This window comes from Microcebus murinus, chromosome 1, assembly GCF_040939455.1.
Source record: "Microcebus murinus isolate Inina chromosome 1, M.murinus_Inina_mat1.0, whole genome shotgun sequence".
NCBI classification, from domain to species: domain Eukaryota; kingdom Metazoa; phylum Chordata; class Mammalia; order Primates; family Cheirogaleidae; genus Microcebus; species Microcebus murinus.
This window is the reverse complement of record NC_134104.1, coordinates 156,848,452-156,864,504: the sequence shown is the minus strand read 5'-3', so window position 1 is coordinate 156,864,504 and position 16,053 is coordinate 156,848,452. Positions and strand designations below refer to the sequence as shown.

Here is a 16,053-nt window from a genome sequence, read left to right as displayed (position 1 = left end):
CAAGCAGGCAGGCTGCTTAAGCCCCAAACACAACAGTAGCGGTGAGGGTGGCAGCAGAGAGTGAGGCCAGAGGCAGGGCCAGGCTGGCAGGTAGGATGGATCCACTGGCATGGTGACAGCAGCCCAGGCACTAGGTTCCCTGTTCACAGGCTAGAGCTGGCTAGGATCAGGCCAGGCACTCAGGGTCCTCCCAGCTCCTTCCTTCCCCTCCAACACTAAAGGTTCCCAGAGGGACCAGGCCCAGAAGAGGAGGCTAAAGCTATTTTCCAAATTCACAGCATCCCCTCAAAGGCAGACATGAGGGCAGAACAGTTTTTCTAGCAAGAACCTTTCCTCAGCTACGCGAGGGCAGTGTGGACAGAGTACATGTGTGATTTAGGGGTGGGGGCACAGATCTGTGACTGACATCCAGCTACACCTGACCCCTGTCTCTGAACTCACCTCCCTCCCTCAGGTACCTTGAAGAGGAAACGCAGGTACCTTGAAGAGGAAACGGCCTGCACTCCATGAATGCTAAGCACTGGGGCACAGGGCACCTATGAGCCACTGCCAGGGTCTGTCCATTTCCCAACACATGCTCCCTCCTTCTACTCTCCCTACTCCCAATCACACCAAGGCCTTCAGGGATGAAGAATGAAATGCTTCCTCCTGCCTCATAGGAAGCACTTTCCCAGATCTTGTAGCCTTTTCCCACACAGGACTCCAGGACACAGGGCTAATAGCCCAAGCAGCAACTAATATGAAAGGGTCCACAACAACTGCCACTATTCTGCACTGGTGGTACCCTTTCTTCTGCCACTTCCTGGACCCACACCTAGCGGAGGTGTGGCTTCCCCAGGCCTTTCTAAGGCCTCTCCTATGCCCAGCTGAGGTCAGGAAGGGGTATGGCTAGGGAGGTGTCAGTCCACACCTCATGGAGGTGGGTGCATCCAGAGCCAGGTGATACTTCTAACCTGGTTATTCACTGCCCCACTCACACATCCTGAAACAGTCTCACTTCCTCCCCACACTCACGGGGAAGCAGATTCTGACTCTTCTTGTGCCAGAAGCAGTGGGGATGGGACACACAACAGGTCAGCCTATATCCTATCTTTCTCTGAGGACCAGAATATGCAGGGCCCCACACTGCACACTGCTAGTGAAGGCAGCCTAGGGAGCGGGAAGCTTGGGATCTCAGCCCACCCAAGGACCAGGATGAGGCCTCTCCTCGAGGCTCCCATCTGACATCCACACACTAAGAGGTGCTGAGGGTTGGGCTCCTTGGCCCCCATGGTACCCCAGGCCCAGCACAGAGCCCGGCACAGATCAGGTGCTCAAGTATTTGCTGAATGAAATCAGAAGTGTGAGATCAGTACCTTACTCCTGCTATCCGAACCGTAGTTTCCCCTCCATAATATCAGAAGTGAGGACCAGCAGTCTGGTCTTTACATACCAGACAGTCTGTAATAACCATAAGCCTGGGGGTCCATGGTCCTCTAACCCTGTTACAATCTCTGCCAGGCAGAGAATGTACTACCCAACTCACAGAATAGGTGGGGATCCAAGTGTCCCTGAGCCATCCCAGGTGCCAGTGTGACCTAGCTCTCCATGGAGATACAGGTGTCTTTTGGAATGACTCAGGACTGGGAGGGGCAGGGTCCAAGGGGCCACCTTGACCTGTTCAGTCATCCCCTGTGCCAGCCAGATGTCCATAGCCAGGACAAGGGTCTAGGCTTGCTCAGCCTGACCCCTCAGCATATGCTAGTGTTTTCCCCACCCTTTTCTTTGTTGTTGTTAAGTATCTGTTGAGGGCTAAGTGCTGGTGTGAATTGCCTCACCTATATCACTTAACTCTTACCAGCCTATCTATGAAGCAGGTAGTTTATCACTACTCTGCAGATGAGGAAATAGAGGCTTAAAAAGGTTATGTGACATGCCTAAGATCACACAGCAGGACAATGATGGGACAGAATCAGAACCCAGGACCGCTAGCATCATGGCTGTGTTCTCTGACCATGGTTCTCCCAGACCACCACCCAATACAAACTAGATCCAGCCAACCCTGGACACCCAGGGCCTACCCCATGGGGTCCACCACATCTCTTGGAAAGCTCTATGGTGGGCTGCCTGGAGGCAGTGGCTAGGCCAGGCCACAGGGAGAGTATACCTTGCCAGAGTTCTTCTATCTCACTCTTCCCTGGACCTGCCTCTAGCACTGACGCTGGGATACCCAGCTGCCTTGGCCCTTTCCCACCCTGGAATTAGCACCTTCAATCCAAGAGGCAATGTGCTGATTCCAGAACAGGCAGACATGCTGATAAGGAAAGAGGTAGCCACAAGGACTCTTTTCCCTCCCACTGGGGCTTTGCACGGGGCTCCACCTAGGCCAGGTGTGGAAGGAGGGACAGGGATCAGGGGAGTACACAGGAGGAGGAGGGACTTACACACAGAGGGACTTACACACTTGCAGGGGTTGGGGTCAGGCATCTGGTCTAGGAGCTTCCCAAAGCCTGCTGCCTGCCTCATTCCACTCAGGCCCTAACTTCAGTTAGTGCCATCTGCTAGTCATGTGACTGCAAAATCTCAGACAATGTCTACTCATCCCTCAACCAGCCAACATCACTGCTCACCTGGCTGGGCCCAGCCCAATCTCTTCAATGGCCTCCCTTCCTCATCTCTTTCCTTCCTCCACCTGGCCCTCAGTTAACTTCCTAAAACAAACAGGGGAAGCCCACACGGTGGCTCATGCCTGTAGTTCCTAGCACTCTGGGAGGCCAAGGCAGGAGGATTCCTTGAGGTCAGGAGTTCGAGACCAGCCTGAGCAAGACCAAGACCCCATCTCTACTAAAAATAGAAAAAATTAGCTGGGTAACTAAAAATAGAAAAGACTAGCCAGGCATGGTAGCACATGCCTGTAGTCCCAGCTATTCAGGAGGCTGAGGCAGGAGATCACTTGAGCCCAGGAGTTGGAGGTTGCTGTGAGCTAGGCTGACACCACAGCACTCTAGCCCGGGTAACAAAGAGAGGCTGTGTCTCAAAAACAAACAAACAAACAAACAAACAAACAAAAACCACACACAAAGAGGGCAAATTGTGCTGCACCCTTCCTCCCATCCTCCCAATCTGCTGTACCTCCCTACCACCTGGCTCATCAAACACTTCTACCTTTCTCAACCCACCACATGTCCACTGGCCACATTTCTGTCACCTCATGTCTCCAGGCCCTGCTCTTGCAGTTCCTGCAGGCCTTACTGATGGAGCAAAATTCTAATCACGTGAGAAAGCCCAGCTGAAATCCATCTCCTCTCTGAGCTTCCCCAGCAAACTTGTGGCACCCTCCCTGAATCCACAGCTCAAAGTTCTATGGACATTGAGCACAGTGCCTTGTTGGAAAATCATTTGTGTGGGGCTATGTGCCAACCACATAGAATTTCCTAAGGGCAAAGCCAGGTCTGATTCATTTTCAGAGTGCAGGTGTGGAGCAGAACCTGGCACAGAGAGGGAATCAGCACACCCTTGTTTTAACTAAGTGCCCCAGTGAGATCTGGTCAGCAGTGGGTAGGCTATAAGGCTTGTACACTTGAACTCTCCGGGCAAGGAAATCAGAGCTGGGGATTCCAAATGCTTGGTTTGGCATGGCTCAATATCAGAGGCTGAAGAACCCTTGACAAAGCTGTCAGCCTATCCAGCTGTGGGCAGCACCACCCCATAGCATGGCAGGAGACTACATTAGCAAGCCTTGACTCACTGGATGCCATAACTACAGCCAGACACCCACAGGGTGCTAGCAATGAGGGTTAGTCTCTAACACCAGCACTCTGGACATTCTAAACAGTTTATCCAGCTCTATGTGGGCCCCCTTCCCCGCCCTCGGTCCTCTACCAACCAGGCAGCTTGAGGTCTAAGGAAACAACATATCACTGGGTCACAGGGCACCAGAATGGCTGAAGAGGTGGAATTCCAAACCCTATTCCCAGAGGCTTCCCTCTTAGCCCTTGAAGGCCTACATGCACAGTAGGAGAGCTGATTGGGGGGGGGGGGAAGCACAGAAACAAGATGTAACCCCAGAGTGGGTAGAATCTCAGTGGTCTGGCCTTAGAGTGCTGGCCCCAAATGGAGATGGAAGAGGGAGGGACAGCAAGAAGAGACAGGAGACCAAAGAACTGGCAGAAGCTAAGGACTCAGTGGTGCGGTCCACTGCATTAAAAAAATCCATGAGTAGCCAAGAGCAAGAGGAAACAGGCCTGGGCAAGTAGAAAGCCCGCAAACAGATGCCTGGGACAAAAGCCCAGGCTAAACATGGAAGGGGCTTCAAGCTCACAGAGAAGGGGTCTGCAAGGCCAACCCAAAGATTTTCCTGCCCTTTCCTCAGAAACCAAATTTCCCCTCCCCCAACAGGCCCTGGCCCAGGTCCATCCATGGGTGGAACTCCATGGAGGCTCCTTACCATGTGGGGGTTGTCATAGTAGACAGCGATGGAGCGGAGTTTTGGGGAGATGCTGCAGCTCTCGGTGAAAAGCCGTCCAGTCTCGCCATAGGGCCCCAGGTGGAACTTGTAGGCCACAGTGACATTGCGGATGGGGGGTGAGCCGGCACTCACTGCCACCCCAGCCAGCAGCCCTGAGTACCCAGCAAAGGCCAGCAGAGTCAGCAGCAGTAACAGAGTCAGGCCCCCAATCAGGCCCAGTAGTAGCAGGTCCGACATGGCTCTGGGCCCCCCACACCCCCAAGGAGCTGCAAAGGAGAGAGAAGGGAGAGGAGGCTGGTAGCCTGCTCTGACCAATGTGCCCACCTGCCCGCCAACCAGTTCTGGCCCAACCTCAGCCCTGCCTTGGGTACTCTGACCCAGGAGGGGGAGGGGCCAGAGGTGTTTACACACAGAGTGACCTAGAAGGGAGCTACAAAGGATGACTGAAGCCACAAGCCTCTTTATTTCTTAATCACAGTTGTAGAAGCTCTCAGAGCAGCTCTGTCAGCTGGCAGCCCTGGTCACACCTGGGGAAACTGAGTCATAGAGAGACAGAGGAGTGAATCAACCAGCACATACTCCTGGCCCTGACCAGTCTCCCCCAAGATGGGCCAGATACCAGCTAGCCTGCTTTTCCTCCACATTGCCTCTTCCTTCCCACAGCTGAGCCACACTGCCAGTTCAGCCTCTCCAAGGCTTATGGACTACTGCCAGAGGGAGGATGGGCAAACACCAAGGTTCAAACACTTACTAACAAACAGGAAAACCATGAGGAGTGAAACCCCACGGAGAAATGTGCCTCAAGGAAGGGAATTTCATAGAAACCTCTCCTTTGCTAAGTACATCTGGCCTGCAGGAACCTTGCTGTCCAGCAAACTCACCCATCCAGAATCAGAAGAGACCAGAGCAAAACAGTTTAAGTAGCCAGAACAAAGTCCAGCACTAAGCTTCCCAGACTTGAACCAACAATGTTAACAAGCTTCATCCTACTTTTCTAACCCATAGAAGACTAGAAACAGCAAGGAGGAGGAGGAAAGGGCTGCTAGACATGGAAACAAACAACAGGGAGAATTAAGTTACCTAAGAGGCAGAGAAGCTGTCTAAGAGCAGGTCCAGGATCACTATACAGAGGCCAGTATGTGAGCCATTTTGAGGCAGACCACCTAGGCCTCTAGGCAGCTTAGGGTGGAGGGCTTGACTGAGTTACGCAGGGAAAAAAACTCTCTTACATAGAAGGCTTGATCTGAGTTACACAGGGAAAAAACAATCACAGCCTAGAGAAGACTGTTTAAGGAGAAAGGGAACCGTGCGACCCGTTGGGGAAGCATTTCCACTCCAATTATTTAAAATTAATATTTAAAACTGAAAAGGTTTTGAAGCTGAAAAGGCAACGCTGCAGCCCTGTGGAAAACTTAGCTCTATGGAATTATTTATTCCTTATGGGTTCTGAGTGTTTTTATACTGAAAAATTGTCACTAGACTCAATGAGCACACAGCATTTGCCTCACAAAGAAGTAAATTTCTAAACTTTTGGTGTCGGGACGATGAGGTGCCTCTTACTGGTCTTCTCACCTATCTGTGCTCCTACCTATCAATATCACTGTCTTTTCTGCATGTGTTCCCTATACTACTCATCTTGCCTCGTTTGTTTCATTCTTGTTTTCTTTGATAATAATGAAGATGATCAATCTTCCACAGAGCACTTACTATGTGCCACGCAGTGTCTAAATGCTGAAACACGACAACTTCATTAATCCTCAAAACAATCCAACAAAGTAGGTATGGATCAGCATACAAGTGGTTGGAGGTTAAGGGACTCATCCAAGGTCACTCAGGTATGAAACAGAGCCACCTGGACAAAAACACAGGCAATGGGAACCGAGGTGGTCTGACTCCAAGCTCCCATTTTCACTTTCTCTCTGCTCCCTGGTATCTGGCTTCCAGAAAGGACCAAGCATTTAATCCACGTTGGACACTTCTGAACCCTTGGCTGGAAAACTCTCACCATCTAGGCCACCACTTGCCTTGGGAGTGACCTACCCTTCAGCTGCATACTTCCTGTACCCTCAAGGGAATTTAGTCCCCACTTTTCTCTTTCTCTCACTTTCCAAAATGCTCAGAAAGAAAAAATGCACCCGCAGGCCTTAGAGATTTGGTCAGCAGGGGAAGGTGGAGGGGCAACGTGAATTTCCCCCATATACCAGAGGACAGGAAGGAGAAGGGCTGGGGGAAGCTCACCTGAAAAGCCAGGCTCACTTTTAGCAACTCATGGCATCCAGTGTGGCAAGGGCCAAGCGCTCCAGTGCTGAGAGCTGAAAGGAACATTCACCCGGCCCCAAATAACCACTGAGCCAGGTACCATGTCTTGACTATCCCCTTTTCAGTAAAAGCTCTCCGGGGTTTCTACAAGTACCCCCACCCCATTCTCAGACTCCTTGGGGAAACCAGAAGCCAAACCCTGCCTCACAACATCAGGGCTCTTCATTACGGCTCTGCTCATGCCCCTCTTCCTGGAGGGCTCCAGCCACCACACATGACGCTGACAGTCCCTGCTGCAACCATGGACAGGCTGTGCCATCTCTCAGGCCTCGGTTTCCCCTCCAATCAGAAGCCCGGTAAGGACGCCTCCAGCTGGGTGCGGCTTCCTGGCGCCGCTCACGTGCTTGGCAGCGGAGGGCCGGGCCCTTAAAGGGCCCTGCAGCCGGCGAAACTTGGGCGCTAGCGGGGAGCGGGAAGACGAGAACTGTGAGGGGCCCGCACGGGGAGGAGGGGCCCCTCCTCACGCTGAGCCTCGCCTATTTACTCAGCCCCTCTCTCTTCGCCCACAACCTCACGGAACCCCACGGATCTCTGTAACTTAGGGACGCTAAAGTTTGCAGCCTGGGCTGCGAGGTGCGGCCTTGGAGAACGGAGGCGGAGTTAACACGCGACTCCAGCCTCTGTTTCTCCCCCTAGCTCCACTACCCTGGGGCGTGCCCTGCACCGGCGGCCGAGGCAGTGGGCCGCCCAGGATGGCAGGGGCGGACCCAAGGTCGCGTCTCGGCCCGGGCCATCTGTGGCAGAGACAAGATGCAAAGAGAGACTCAAGGAGGGGACGCAGGGAGCCCTGAGGTCGCGCCAGGGCGGACGGGAGTGGAGGGGGACCCAAGCCCACGCCCCGGCGGGGACGCCTCCCCTCTAGCCCAGCCCTCACCTCAGCAGCCGCCCGCCGCGGACGCCGATCCGCGCAGGCGGCTCGGGCCAGGTCGTGGAGCCTGCGCGCGCCAAACGCGCACGCTCGCTCCGCCCCTTCTCGCGGCGGGACGTGGCCTTGGCCGTGGGCGCGTGCGCGCGGGACTCGGAGGGCGGAGGCCTGCCCCGCCCCATCTCCATGGCAACGGGCAAGCGTGACTCTCCTGGAACTGGACCCACCGCGTACCTTCCGCCTCCAACAAACTCCCCGGTTGCCGGTGACATAGCAACACGACAGGGCATCTGGGTTGGCAGGAGCCCCCCAGTAACAGCCTGGCCCCAGGCGCTGGGCAGAAGTTAGCCCAGTGGCGTGCAGTAGAGGGCCAAAGGGAGCGTTTGTACAGGTTAGGGAGGCGCAGCACAGTATCAGCCTCTGGGATTTGCCGCCTTTAGTCCTGCCATTTCCAAACCTCACTGAAGCTCGGCAACAAACCTGGGAACCAAGCAAGACAAGGCCACTTGCTCCCGTTTTACAGCCGAGGAAGCTGAAGCCCCATCTAGATTCAGGGAAAGAGATGGTGGATTCCACCTGTGGACGGCGCTTCTTGCCTCCACCCACCACCCCTCTTCCGTGAACAAAGGGGTGATCATTCATCCAACATTTATTGAGTACCACTCCCTGCCAGGACAGTTCTAGGAGCTGGGAATACAGTGTGAACATAAAAGTCAGGGCCCCGCCCTCCTGGACCTCTAGTTAGTCGGGAAAGTCCCCTTCCCAGCTCCTCCCTCAATGCCCCAGGCTATGGCTGGGGAAGGTTGGTCTACCCTTCTGGTGTAGCAATAATCAGGTAATTCCCCGGTCAAGAGTAAGATCCTTGATGATCCGGTCCCATCTTCAGCTCATATTTCTGAAGACCTACAAACTGTAAAGCACTCTGCTAGGGGTTCAAAGATCAAACTCTGCCCTTCTGAGAGTCCCAGACTCTGGTGGAGGAGGTGGGAAAGGTGACAACGATGCTCATAATAAACTCAGCTACAAGACAGGCTGGTCAGAGAACTATGTTGGTGCTCCTGACAAGGATTGGTGTTTGGAAGGGGGATCATTCTGACGGGGACACCAGGAAGGCGGTGGTGAAAAAAAGTCAGCAGCCACAGTTGGTACATCTTCTTGTGGATCCAACTACTGCACTAACAAAGGGCAGGCTAGGGACACAGAGGCCGTCGCAATCCTGGCTTCCTTTCCCTCTGCTTCACATTCTTCCTTCCACAGGCAGGGAAGATTGAACCTCATCCACAAAGTCAGGCCTGTCCCAGCCCTCTGGGCAGATTGGCAAAGTGGGCAGCAGGCTCCATAGGCATGCAGGGACAGGCCATCGCAGGTCATGGCAGTTGTTTTACCTATGAATGTCAGGCACATAACCAAGCCCCAGGTGCCCAGGCAGGTGGGCTACACAGTTGGAAGCATTTCCTATGACACAAGGAGGGGCTATAGCACCAGCTCAGAGACAGACAACCTCTGCCTGCAGCATTTGAACAGTCAATTCTGCTTCTCAGAAGCTAATTTGCTTCTCCCAGGAAACTGTTGTCTAGAGTTGCCCATTCCTCATCTTGTCCTTTTTGTTCACTTCCTTTAGTCTAGTTAGGGAACTCCAGCGCCCCATGTCAGAGTTCAGAGTGTGCCTTAGGACCTTCCACACTTCTATTGTGGAAGGAGAGATTGCTGGAGACTGGGACTGGGGCTGCAGGCCATCAGCCTGCCGGCCATCAGCCTGCCAGGCTTCATCTCAGGCTGCTTCCAACATTGCAAGCACCACACTTGGCAGGATCCCTGCAAGGCCTCAGCTGGCCACCAGAGGGCAGCAGCCCACTTTGCAAGGAACTTTCTTCATCTCCCGCCCCCGCCCCCCATCCCTATTGTAACAGGTCTGAGATCTCACCCAGCAGTCATCTGCCCCATCCACACTCCACTCCAGTTCTCTCAATAGCACCTATTCTCCTACCAGGAGCCCAGACTTGGCCTTTGTCTCCTCCACCCTTCCTCTGTCCAAGGAATCCCTATAGAGGCTTTTTAATTCCCCCTTTGTAAATTTCCAGAGAATGTTTCCCCAGGGCTTCTCCCGTTACAGAAATTAAATTTAGGGAGCCAAAGTGGATTGTCTCCTCTTCCCCTTTCACACTCCAAAGCCCTGGTTAGCTCTCTGTGAGCCAGTGGCTAGATCCCCTAACTCAGATGACAATTAGAGGACGCAAATACAGTGTAAGAATACTCTGCCACCGGCCACTCACAGAGACACCATCTCCCACCCTCTGAAGGCACTGGTGCTGTGTCCAATCCCCAGCCACTCACAATCTAGTCAGGGCTGCCCCTGCAGGACTTGTGATGGCTGAGGACCAACTAGCCTCAATCCACTCTAAGTTAGCTTTGCTGTTTCCCCTAGAGCCTGGAAATGCAGGCCTCCTTCAGGTGAGCAAAAGCAGAAAAAGCCTGGTGAACCCCACTGCAACAGAAAGCCTGTCAGCAGTCTTCCTTGCCACCTGTCTCACCCCACAAGTGCTATCCCAGTGGCCACTATGCTCTGAGTTGTAGTCCTTTCACCACTACCCAGCCATAGAGCTATTCAGACCATTCCTTGATCAAACAACATTGCCTTCTTGAGTTTAAATTTTATTTTACAAAAAGAGAAATAAAGAAAACTGATAGGCAGTTATACTGACTTACAATTGTTCTGTTTGCTTTTTTAAAAAAGTGACATGAAACACAAGTAAAAATAAATACGTCATAGAAACAGCCAATTGCCCAGTCTCTGGGGCAGGAGTGCCTGCCCTGCTGAGAGAGGAGGGAAGCCCATGGTCACACCAGCAGTGGGATCACCCAGCTACAGATGCTCCTCAAAGCCAGGCCCAGGTCCCAGGCCTCAGGGCGTCCTGAGGAAAGAAGACGGAAAACCAAAGCCAAGTGCCCACCTCATCTCCCTCTTCTCTTCCTGGCAGCAGTGTGGCCTTAGTGGTTATCCATTGTGACCCCCTCAACCCACCTGGATCCTCTTCCCCTGACCTCTCTGAAGAGGGTACAAGGAAAAAAATCCTGTCTTGGGCAGGCTAGGGGGGGATTCTTCTGGTGAGTCCCCAGCCCACCCTGAGTAACACAACCAGATAACAGTCATTTTACACACAGGTGCACACACTCTCTCTCACACTCACACTCTCTCTCTCACACACACACACAGCTGGGCTGAGCTCTCTTCCAGGGAGGGTCCGGGTCAGGTCACAGTATGAGGTCCCCTCTCTTCTGAATATCACCCCTGTAGTGGTAGCAGAGAGTACCCAAATCTCCCCCAGCTCTCTGTAGTACAGACTTTGCAGCCTGCCTGGCTAAGCCTCCCCAATGCACTAGATTACAATCTCAAATATACCTGCAAGAGGTTAAAGGTGCAGACTCAGGTCCCTGAAGAACAAAGGTGGACAATTCCTGCTCAGGAAGTTCATCGTTATAAGACTTGGGTTTCATGGAAGGCCAGCTAGTAGCACAGAACAGACATTAAAGGGTCACAGCAGAATAAGCAAGGCAAAAGAGTCAGTAGGAGGGGAACGGAGTTTGAAGGTGATCAGTGGAGAGTGCAGCATTCTCAGGCCTTGAGGTGCTGATTTCCTGGGAACAGTCAGCAGAGGGACAGAAAGACTCCTGGGGGTCCTATGGGGAAAGGACAAAGTCAGGAGTTTTGGTAGGGGAAGAGCCACTTAGCTCTTACCTGGGTACATAGAAGGCAATGGCTCAGAAGAGAGACTAGTCTTCTGAGAAATCAAAAGGAAGTGGGAAGTGAAAGAGATATCCAGGAACACTAGTAACAAGGAATGTAAAGCCCCCAGAAGACCTTCCCCATGGGATGAGGACTCAATTCCAGAGCCAGTTTTGAATAGAATGATACAGAGGGCCTTTCTCTGCTGACAGCTTTGGGAGTGACAGTCCCACTCAGACTGTTGAAGTTTGGTTAAGTATTTCAACCCATCAGCAAACTTTATCCCAGCTCTTTGCTTCATGCTCCTGGAGTGGGAAATTTCATATTTAGTTGTGAATCAGAAGTATAAAGAGACTCCACACACTAATTCCTAAGGAAGAGAGTTCCTAAGAATCAGACAGAGTTATCTTTAAGTCAGGAGATGATGAGATACATGCTTAAGAAGCACAACTCAAAGAGGTGAGGACTTTGCAGGTAATCCAATCTGAAGAAAATGATCGGACCCAACATGGTTCACTTATTTCCCTTCTTAAATAGCTACTTTGTCCCTGTTCAATTTTTATCCAGAAAGAAACTAAGCAAAGGAAATCAAGAATCACTACAAATGGTAGTCCTAAATCACTAAGTAGTACTGTTTCCCAGGCTGAGAACTTAGGCTAAACCAGATGGATAGGGCTTGCAGAGCCCTTGAAAACATTCTGTGGAAGACAATAGTGAGAGAAAACACCCAGGCCTGATCTGTCCAGCCTCTTATCATCAGCCCTCCCCCATTTGGGCCTGGTTCACCAAGTGTTGCTGATCAAAGAAACTGTAAAACATGGTTCCTATGCTCTGAGACATTTCCTGCTTCCCTCACACACATGCTCTTGTTTCGTGTGCATGCGTATTTGCCTACCAGCACACAAAGAGACAGCAGAAAGATCACAAAGTATTTTCAGGTTCACTTAAAAAAAAAAAAAAAAAAGGAAGTGGTAGCATTCCAAGTTCCCATGTTCTCACCCCCACCCCTCTACACAATAGAAGCTGCACGTATCAAAGAAAGCCTTCTCTATTCAGGCTGGCCTCCCAGAATTATGGTCTATGCTAAGGTGAAGCAAGACCCAGGCCCTGGAATCACTAAGGATAGAGAGTAGGCATGTGCTGCCTCTCAGAATACCCATTTATTTCAAAAGCCCATCTCTCCAGTGACTGGTTTCAGTTCCCTGCTGGGATGGTTTCTGGGTTCTCAGAGCCTGCTACAGTGATTTCCCAGAAGTGAACACAGAAATCTCTCTCTTTCCTCCAAAACACACACACACACACACACACACACACACACACACACACACACACACACATCTCTGGGATCCCAGCTCCAGAGCATGAGAGGCATCAGTAAAACCCCAGGTTCTGGGTGTGTTCTGCAGATTGGAGATCCAGACGAGCTCCCTCCTACTGCACCAGCCTCAGCCTAAGAGCCCATTCCAACTGAGTCCCTCCACCATCCATTCTTGGGACGCATCTGAAAGAGAAAGTACTGGTTGGAAATGCTATTTTTAAATTACTAAAATAATTTGCATAGCTAAATTGTAGATCTAAGGCTTCTATGAGTAGAAGAGTTAAGTGTCTGGCAGGGTGCTTATGAAAACAGAGAAAGAAAGCTCCTTAAGTTCCACTTTTGGTGTTACTGGACAACACAGAAACACACATGTACACACATATACACCCCACAGACAGCTCCTTGTCTCTTCTCTGGGGACGATACCCCAGAGTCTACAAAGGCCCTCCAACAATGGAAATGGGCTAGTCAGAAGAGCTATAGGAGCTACTACTGGGATGACCTAAGCTGCCTCCTGGGCTGGGAAGAGACAGGCGCAGCAGTTGCCCAGCCAAGAAGGAGCCATGGGTAGGTGGTAAAGCTCTAAAGCCAGACAAGATTTGTTCAGCATAAAGAACTGTCTGGCAAAGTCTTAGGGGGAGGGGGCAGGACATGCCAATAGGAAGACTGCCAATGTTTATGCTTAAGGACTAGATGCCCCTTCTCTGGCATTGGCAACAAGAAAGGGGAGACCTAGAATGTGTTCTTTTAAGACAAAAGCCAGACTTAAGGCTCCTACAAAGGAACAGCTCCTCCATGCTCCTTTGAAAAAGATGGAGGCAGCAGACACAGGCCCACACTGATCACCTGATAGGCTGGGGAAGCCAAGACATTTCCTAACAAAAAATCAATAGTCCATTCCCTCAGCCCAGCAGCTGCCAATCCATAGCTTCACTAATCAGCATAGAGAGCCAGCTTCTAAGGTCATCCCAGAGGACACAGCTCTATATCTGGGGCCCCTTACTTCCCAATAGCAAACTCCATGATCCCAAGTTTCAATCTCTGTGGAATGAATCTCACTCCCCACCAACTGCCCTGATCTTCCTGAGAGGCCATCTCTCAAAAACTTAGTTGTTTAAACCTCAGTCAAGCCTAACTCTCTTTCCCTGGTCAATGTACCAGCTACACAGGATTTTTTTTTTACCAGTAACTATGGGGACGGGGATATCTTAAAATGTCCTTTTCTATCTCCTACCCTCCTTACCCCTAACATCCCCTTCTCCCTCAAAACAAGACACATGGAAAGTCCAGATAATAAATAATTTCCCATAAAAATAAATTAACATGGAGCTTTCCAACAGGAAAGAAAAGGAACAGGAAAGACTACCAGGATGGGCAGCTGGGGGCTCAGTTCCACCCTGGTGAAATGTCTTTTCCAGCCACTCCATGAGCTCTCACTCACACACTGCAGTGCTTCTCCCTCCCAGCCTCTGCACACAGACAACTCCCACCCTGGAAAGGGAGATCTGCTTAGAGACAGCCACTGGGGTAAGAGACAGAGGTTGGTAATGCCCATTTTCTCTCATGATTTCCCCCAAATTCTATAAACAAATGTGGCTCTGAAAACCGGGGACTTGAGTTAGCTGGGCCTTCTCTATACCCAACTAGAAGGAAACTTGTGATTTCCATGGCTCTCCTCCTGGGCTCACCCTGATGTTCACACTAATAGTTGCCATGAACCACTACACTCTGATTTCCATTTTTAAAAAGGTAAATTCACTTTTCAATTTCCCCCTTAGTTCCTCCCTCCCTCCCCTCCCTTCCCATCTTCACCCCTGCTCTGATACATACATATACATACACACATAAACATACACACACACACACTCACAAACACACATACCTGGTCTGTTTCCTTCCCACCCCCTAAAAAGACCCCACTTCACATGGGATCTCAGTCTGCTCCCCCTGCCCACCCTCCATCTCTCACTCACCCTACCTCCCCCCTTTCCTCCCCTCCCCAGGCCAAGCTAAGTCACCCAGTAAGGCAGCTCTCTTGGGAGAGAATGTTCCCAAAGACAGAAATGGGATGTGAATTTCTACACTCGGATGGGCAAGCAAGCAGACAACATAAGCAAGGCAGGAAGGAAGAGAGGCAGGCTGCCCTGCCCCTCCATCCCTGTTTTGGGTCCCTGATTTCCCACTATTGCTGCTCTGTTGGACTTTTTTTTTTCCCTCTTGTTCAACAGCAACAGAGCCCTGCCACCATAGCCAACCACTCTTCTTTGTACTCTTCCTTTTCCCTCCTGCCAAGTGCCCTATTCTCAGAAAGCCCGAATCACTGCCTTCAAGCTTGGTGGGCAACCTGCTGGGCCCCCCAAGTGAGGTGGAGGAGGGCTATTTCCCAGTGACCTCTATCACATCATCGTCCTTATCCTCATCCTCATTGGAGCTGAACCCCACCTCGGCAACCTCATGAGAGTCAAATGGAGGCACCTGGGACCGCAGGAGGCCACCAGCCTGGTAGCCCGCATGTGGGGACATGTAGCCTGGGTAGATGGACATGCCCCGAGAAAGGTTGCTGGACAAGACAGGGGAAGGAAAAGGCGCAAACATCCTGGGCTCGGACAGGAGTGGCTGTGAGAATGGGAGTGAATAGCTGGGTAATATCCCTGGCACAGAGGGGTTGAGCATGAAGGAGGGATTGCTGGCAGTGACTGAGGTAGCCGTGGAAGAGGAACTGACGGGGCCTGCTGGCACCAGAGGGTCAGTAGTCACTGGAAACACCAGGCGGGCATCTGCCAGCAAATTGGACAGCTGGTAGTAGGAGGGGGTACTGCCCATAAACAGGGAGTTCTCCCCAGCCTGGGAGGTGAAGGGGGGGGTGAGGTTATGATTTAAGGAGACGGGTGGCATGGCAAACCCGCCAGAGACTGGATACCCGTGTTCATACGGCTGCACGGGGACTGGCAGATGTCCCTTCCTGGACCGCCGGCGGGCTGACTCCTGGGCAGCAGGCGGTGTGGCCAACTTTCGCTTGTGGCCCCTTAAGTCCAGCACTGGGTGCCTATCACCACAGGGCGGGCCAGTCACCAAGAGGGAACTATTGAGGCAATGACCCCCAAGTCGAGGCTCAGTCCCAAGAGCTGTCCCAGGAACAGCACTGCTGTCCACAAGTTGGGCCGGGGGGCCAGGCAGGGCGGCATTAGTGCTTGGGGAGCTCTGACGGGATTCCCGGGCAGCAGCCACATCTGCATACTGCTGGAGCTCACTGATGATCTCTGGGCTGTCAGGAGAGACGGGCCTGGCCAGCCCCTCAGGGTCAGGGGCTTTGGGTGATGAGGCACTGTGTCTGCCGTTGCTTGTGGACTCACGAGAAGGCCCCTGGGAACCTGGGGACA

General features: G+C 52.1%; 2 protein-coding genes across 16 annotated transcripts in view; both read right to left on the bottom strand.

Moving 5' to 3' along the window:
- TEX264 (testis expressed 264, ER-phagy receptor) overlaps window positions 1-9,361 on the bottom strand; it is a 33,448-nt gene extending 24,087 nt beyond the window's left edge. For 3 of the 13 annotated variants that reach the window (XM_012771451.2, XM_012771456.2, XM_012771459.2), the window contains exons 1-2: window positions 7,641-7,735; window positions 4,427-4,713 (exon numbers count right to left, since the gene is read on the bottom strand). In XM_012771451.2, the coding sequence (XP_012626905.1) occupies window positions 4,427-4,684 (258 nt within the window). In that variant the 5' untranslated portion in view covers window positions 4,685-4,713; window positions 7,641-7,735. Of the gene's footprint in view, window positions 1-4,426; window positions 4,714-6,154; window positions 6,300-6,685; window positions 7,166-7,640 lie in introns of all 13 variants that reach the window. The other 10 variants (XM_076008142.1, XM_076008146.1, XM_012771446.2 and 7 more) reach the window with 8 other exon arrangements.
- Window positions 9,362-10,267: 906 nt separating this feature from the next.
- The window catches only part of RAD54L2 (RAD54 like 2), a 120,788-nt gene continuing 115,002 nt past the window's right edge, over window positions 10,268-16,053 (bottom strand). For all 3 annotated transcript variants that reach the window (XM_012771424.3, XM_012771439.3, XM_012771438.2), the window contains one exon: window positions 10,268-16,044. In XM_012771424.3, the coding sequence (XP_012626878.1) occupies window positions 15,050-16,044 (995 nt within the window). In that variant the 3' untranslated portion in view covers window positions 10,268-15,049. The remainder of the gene's footprint in view (window positions 16,045-16,053) is intronic.